The sequence below is a fragment of the Aegilops tauschii genome, chromosome 2 (genome assembly GCF_002575655.3).
Source record: "Aegilops tauschii subsp. strangulata cultivar AL8/78 chromosome 2, Aet v6.0, whole genome shotgun sequence".
Lineage (NCBI taxonomy): Eukaryota > Viridiplantae > Streptophyta > Magnoliopsida > Poales > Poaceae > Aegilops > Aegilops tauschii.
This window is the reverse complement of record NC_053036.3, coordinates 150,611,467-150,618,220: the sequence shown is the minus strand read 5'-3', so window position 1 is coordinate 150,618,220 and position 6,754 is coordinate 150,611,467. Positions and strand designations below refer to the sequence as shown.

Genomic DNA, 6,754 nt, shown 5'->3' with positions numbered 1-6,754 from the left:
TCACCAGGACACCCGTAAACCATCAAAGAACTTATGCACAGGTTGCAACGCCTGCTCTGTATTATATGGAATGTTCTCTTTCATTCCAGCTGACTGAACAGATGCTATTGTAATTCACTCATGATTGTTATTGATGCAGATATTTGTTTTGGTACACTATGAAGTTTATCGGCTCAGTGATGTAGTTTGATAGCTCAAGAGATAACCACCATAGAGATAAGCCATACGAAGATAATTAGATTCACTCAAAGGGCCATACAATTTTTCAAAATTTATTTGGTTGGGAATGAGCAGGGCGATGTTTGTATGTCTTGGACTTCAGTGTAACATGTTGAACTAAAAATATATCTATAGTAAGTTCTATAGCTAAAGATAAATGTTAGGAGTATTACTATTCGTAAGCTCTTAAACATGTTTGACTTCTTTAGATCTGTTCTTGTTATATTCATATATTGCAAGAGCAAAAGCTCCATGCCTCCAGCTAACTGAAAAAAGAGTAAACTAATCTCTTAGGGCATGAGTTGAAATTGTTGCATGGATTATCTCGCAAAAAAATTTGTTGCATGGATTCTAAATGATTTTTTTTCATTAATGATTTTTATCAAGCCTTGACCGGTCGACACTCGTGAATTGCTGGCCAATATATGCATAGCTCCCTTTAACTGAATGTGAACCTTATACTTTCTGGTTGTACAGATTGTTATTTATAACCATGACAATGTAATGCAACGAGTGGTATGGATGACATTTTCCTGAGCTGGTCAAAATTGTGAATGACAACTACCTCTACGCTAAGCTTGCCAAGTTTGTGGTAAACAAACTTGATTTGGCAGAGAAAAACATTCCAGCTCTAGTGGATCTAATTGGAGATGAAGACCAGGCAACAAATTCAGCCAGCAGTTTGGTAGGAGTATTAGATTGGCCTTTGCATACCACGTTACCAACTTGCAAATCACTACAAACTGTAATTGCTAAAAAAAAGTAAGTCAAGGTAATCAAGCTAAAGAACACCAAGAACAAAAGCATAGACACACCGATACACGTACACAGACGCATCTTACTGCATAATCTAACTCAGCTGCAATCTTACTGCATCTCATCAGTGATCACACAGACTGACAGACGCATAATCTAAGCATGAGAAAATGCACACGAAGCATGAAGTGGAGTTACTGGATCCGGCTACAGCTAGCGGGTGAAGGCGTAGAAGACTATGCCAATGTAGATCAGCATGGCGGAAGGCACGAGCGTGACGAGCGGGATGACGGCGCCCCATGCAGCGGAGCCGCCGGCGCCGCAGCCGAGCCGGCCGAGCTTCACCTGCACCACGTTGACGAGGGCCATCGTCAGGAACCCGCACCCGCACACGGATCCCACCGCGGACGCCAAGATCCCGACCCGGAGCGCTGCCCGGTTGATCTTCACCGTCCAGCTGACGGCGGCTCCGGCGGCGGCGGAGGAGGCACGGCGGTAGTGGGGGAAGGTGCGGACGATCTGCTTGAGGCAGAGCGCGACGAGGCTGGAGAAGAGGAAACAGGCGAAGGCGAGGACGTGAAAGGAGACGAGGTCAGACTCGATGCGGTCCCCCGCGGCGCAGGCGCCCAGGTGGTCGGCGCCGTCGGCGAGGCCGGGCCCGTCGGAGGAGGGGCGCCACGCCAAGCCGAGGAACGCGGCGAGGGTGAAGAGAGAGTTCACGTTCACGATGCCGTCCAGAGCCGTGACCTGGATGCTCGTTCCCGCACCGCTGCGGCTGCCGCTGCCGGTGGCAGCATCGCCATGCTCCATGGCTTGGTTCCTTGGTTCGGAGGTGGAGTAGGATGCGGTGGGTGGGTTTGGGGATCGGGCAGGGGCTGTCGGCTGGTCGGTGTGACCGACTGACCGTGCGAGCATATGCTTACCTAGGCCAAAAATACCGTTTCACACAGACCTGGCCGGCCAGCACGGCCCACCAGGCATTCCTGATTTACGGGCCATGCTGGGCCAGCACTCGTACTGCGCTTCCTGGCCCAGGCACGGCACAACAAGGAAACGGGCAGGCCCACCGACATGTTTAGCCCACCAGCCCGCTTGATTTCGGGATGTTTGGGGGCGGGGTGGAGTGCGAAGTTTGTGTGCTCGGGCACCATGGTGCCCTTTTGTGAAAAAATATATACCAAAAACCATATTTAGAAGTTAAAAAAAATCAAAAACAATGCTGTGGAAACTTGTATGTATTCACTACGGATCCATGATTTTTTTTTGAAAACATGTAATTTTTAAGCTGTACAAAATATCTGGCCCGAAAACAAAAAATTCTTGCCCATTTGAAAATACATATTTGTCTTTTTTGTACGCCACGTGGGAAAGTAAAATGTAATGATTTTTTGCACACATGTAGTGTGTGTGTATGTGTGTTTACAAAAAAATTCGAAATTTTTGCATTACAATTTTTTTTGAAAAACTAAAAAAAGAAATAAGAAAGGAAACGGGTCGTGCAGTGCCGGCACTCATGCCTGCCCAGCCTCGCAGCCCTAGACAAGCCACATGCCAGCACGCTCCGATTGTAGACGTGTTAGGCCATGCTCATCACGGGACGACGCGTGGGTTATCGGGCCAGCCCGCTAAGACTTGCCCATTTGGCCGCCATTGTTTTCACACAAGATTAGAAAAATAGAGCAGGTTGTTAAAAAAGCAAGAAATGACTCATTTTACATAAGCAAGAAATGACTCACTCGCTCAATTTTACTATATGACATGTTTGCCACCGCCATAGACAACAGTGATAGGATAGCTAGGCTATATTAACAACGACGGTACCCGGCTAAACCACTACTGTTGCATGCACGGTAGTCATAAGTGGCTGGAGGCTGTGGTTGAGCCACTGAAAGAACATGCGGTGCCCCCATGTTTGGTTTTGGTAATTGATGACAATCTCTATGGACTAATGGTTGCCTTGAGTTATATTTGAAGGATTTGTCCATAGGCATTTTTTGAAGTCCATGTGTTGGTTTCAAGGAGTTTATGTGGTGACCAAGGTGTTATTAAGGAATTATTGAAAGATTGGTCATGTGAGAGTTGATCTTATTGCAAGCATGTCTTGAAGAAGAAGATTGTGTGATCATTCATGTTTACCTTCAAGACATCATCCAAATGAAGAGAGTTGGAAAGAGTCAAGGTTGATCAAGACTAAGTCAAGAGTGAATCAAGTTGATCAACACACAAAGCGCACAAGATGTACCGAGGGATCAAGCGATCCCATGGTATGGTAAGCATTGTCAATTACGCTTTGTGTACTAACCCATGGTCTTCGTGAGAGTTCTTTGTGGGGTTAGGTTGCGGTGTGCAAGTTCAAGTGAAGCGGGCAAGTTCAAGTAAAGCATCACGAAGAGATCAAATGCTTGAAGCCATTGTGGTGACAATGGACTTGTGAAGATGTGCGGAAGGGTGGCTCACCCATAGTGGAGTATGGGGAGCAATCAACTAGTCTTCATCGAGCCAACGCAATCAAGAAAGGTGGTCCATCTTGAGGGAGTCAAGATCGTCATCATCTAGCTCAAGTGGACCATGTGCAAGGCAAAGGTTTGCTCTTGATAGGTTTTCTATTTTACCGGTCTCATGATGGTAGTTGGGAGACCGGGTTATAGGATCGATTGCCGTACTATCAAGGGGGGCTCTCGATGAGTAGAGTGATCATATCGTTCATAGAGAGCTCAAACCATTGCATCCTTGCATCATCTTTACTGGTTCTTGTTTGGTTCTTCTCTTTGTGAGTTTTGGAGCTTATGGTCATCTTGATGACAAGCTCGAGTTCATCGAAAATGGAGTCCACTCGCATCTTCTATGATGTTTTCGATGTTGGAGGTTATGCCAGTTCTTCTCGGTTGGAGGTTTCACTCCTCTATTTGTTGACATACCTCCCCTGCCTCTTCTTACTATAACCAGTCGCTGTTTTGATGCTACTCGTCGTCTTGTATCCAACAAGCTTGAGTTTGCTCAATTTGGAGCTCATATGAAGAAGTTTTGGCAGTTCTGGTTTTCCTTGGAGTATACTTGTTTTCGTGGGAGTGGCTTTAGGATGGCGCCAGCGGTAGTACCGCGGTACCCAGCGGTAGTACCGCTTAGGAGTCACAGGCGGCAGTACCGCTCCGCCGCGGTAGTACCGCCGGTGGGTCCTCAGCAGTAGTACCGCTGCGGTACCAGGCCCCTACCGCGTCGACTCGAGGGGTCATTTTTCGTGTCGGATTGTGCGGTACTTCGCAGCGGCAGTAGAGCGGCAGTGCCGCTCATGAGCGGTAGTACCGCCCTACCACCGCGGCAGTACCGCTCGAGTCTGTATCTCTCCTGCCCTCCTAACTCCACGGTAGTACCGCCCGGGGGAGCGGTAGTACCGCTGTTCTCAGCGGTAGTACCACTGCCTTATGCGGTAGTACCGCCCTCTGCGGGGCTGTTTTGGGGGTAACGGTTGGATTGTTCCCCCCACTATAAAAGGGGGTCTTCTTCCCCATTCAACTTATCCTTTGAGCTCGTGTTCTTCCCCCATTGTTGACCTTCTTTGAGCTTGCTAACTCTCAATCCCTCCATGGATTCTTGCTAGTTTTTGAGGGAAAAGAGAGAGGAGATCTAGATCCACATTTCCACCAATCACTTTCTCCTCTATGTGAGGGGAACCCCTTGGATCTAGATCTTGGAGTTCTTGGTGTTCTCCTTGTTGTTCTTCCTCTCATTTTCCTCCCTAGCATTAGTTGCTTCGGTGGGATTTGAGAGAGAAGGACTTGGGCACTCTGTGTGCCCTTGCCATTGCATTTGGTGCATCGGTTTGAGTTCTCCACGGTGATATGTGGAAGTTACAAGTTCAGAAGCTTATTACTCTTGGGTGCTTGGTACCCTTGAGCTTGTTCCTCTTGGGTGCTTGGGCGCCCTAGACGGTTGGTGGTGTTCGGAGCTCAATCATTGTGGTGTAAAGCTCCGGGCAAGCGTCGGGGTCTCCAATTAGGTTGTGGAGATCGCCCCGAGCATTTTGACGGGTTCCGGTGACCGCCCCCAAGGGTTGCCAAAGTGTACGGGTTCGGTGACCGCCCCCAAGGGTTGCCAAAGTGTACGGGTTCGGTGACCGCCCCCAAGGGTTGCCATTTGTACGGGTTCGGTGACCACCCTCAAGGGTCCCTTAGTGGAATCACGGCATCTTGCATTGTGCGAGGGCGTGAGGAGATTACGGTGGCCCTAGTGGCTTCTTGGGGAGCATTGTGCCTCCACACCGCTCCAAACGGAGATTAGCATCCGCAAGGGTGTGAACTTCGGGATACATCGTCGTCTTCGCGTGCCTCGGTTATCTCTTACCCGAGCCCTTTACTTATGCACTTTACTTTGTGATAGCCATATTGTTTCTTGTCATATATCTTGCTATCACCTAAGTAGTTTTTCTTGCTTAGCATAAGTTGTTGGTGCACATAGGTGAGCCGAGTTTTTGTAGGTTTTGTGCTTGACAAATTAACCGCTAGGTTTATTCCGCATTTGTTCAAGCCTCAACCGTAATTATTTTAAAGCGCCTATTCACCACCCTCTAGGCAACATCCACGATCTTTCAGCCACCCATTCAACTCACATTCTTCATCCTTCTCTTCCTAGTTGGGTTGTTGCCCTCCCCCTCTTCCATCCAAACTTCTCTCAAATTGATGTCATTTGTTAAGTGACTAGAATCATTTCCATCCTTGAGGCAACCTCTCGCATCCCACGATTTGATTGGTTGAAATTCCCTTGTTTGATGGCATTCTTCACTTTTGGGAAAAGCATATTTTTGTGTATTTCTCTCAAATCCACTATTAAAGTGGTGGACCATGCGTTTGTATGTAGTATACGATGTGTAGTAAGTAGTATGCTTGTGGTTTATAGTAAAACGTAGGATTAGGGTATGTGTTAGATTTTAGGGTCATGGTATGCGTTGGTAAGAATTATATAATGACATGGTGTGTTTTATACATTTGCTGTGATGTGCTTTACATATAACTAGAAGATATTCCACGTGTTGCTGTGGAATTTGTGGTTGATAAGCTCCTAAACATTCTGTGAAGACTAAAGAGAGATTAATATTATTGTGATGGGCTTCTTGGATAGACGTGAGCTAACTTTTGGAAGTTGTGAATCCAAATGAATATTTCTAGTTGGTTGAGGGCTCAAAATAACGGTTTACATCTTGAATGAACAAGTCAAAATACTTAAGTACTTGTTGTGAGCTAGAATATAGTGAATGAACAAATCAAAGTACTTAAGTACCTGTGGTGATGCTACGAAAAAGTGCAGGTTTTCCACTCAAATATGTTCGCCAAATTCATGAACCATAATTTTTGAATTGACATTTTCCAACATGTATTTGACACATGTGGGTCAAATAGTAAATCATATTAATTGCTAGCTTGTACTTGTAGGCACTCAACCAAGAAAAATATGTTGACAACATGAATAGAGGAGAACCACCTACAACTGGCACCATATAAAGGTATTACCTCAGAAATAACTTTTACAATTTTTTATCTTAGCTTACAAATTTAGGGACGATGCGGATAAGTAGGTTCTCCAGATATGAAATATACAGCGAGAACAATCTACGACAAGCAAACTAGTACACTAAATAAGAAAGAGAAACAAGCTAGCTAGCAAACAAACACAAGTAAAAGTACAAAAAGGAAAGACCACCCAAGTCGGAGATACGGATGTATCCCGAAGGTCATACTCTTGGGGGAATGCTAATCTCTATTAGAGAGGTGTGGGAGCCAAAATT

General features: G+C 46.2%; 1 protein-coding gene across 1 annotated transcript; it reads right to left on the bottom strand.

Annotated features, from left to right (window-relative positions):
• Positions 1–900: 900 nt before the first annotated feature.
• On the bottom strand, positions 901–1,887 carry LOC109769639 (uncharacterized). The gene has a single exon (XM_020328374.4). The coding sequence runs from the start codon at positions 1,783–1,785 to the stop codon at positions 1,189–1,191; it is 597 nt and encodes a 198-aa protein (XP_020183963.1). The 5' UTR covers positions 1,786–1,887; the 3' UTR covers positions 901–1,188.
• Between the last annotated feature and the right edge of the window lie 4,867 nt (positions 1,888–6,754).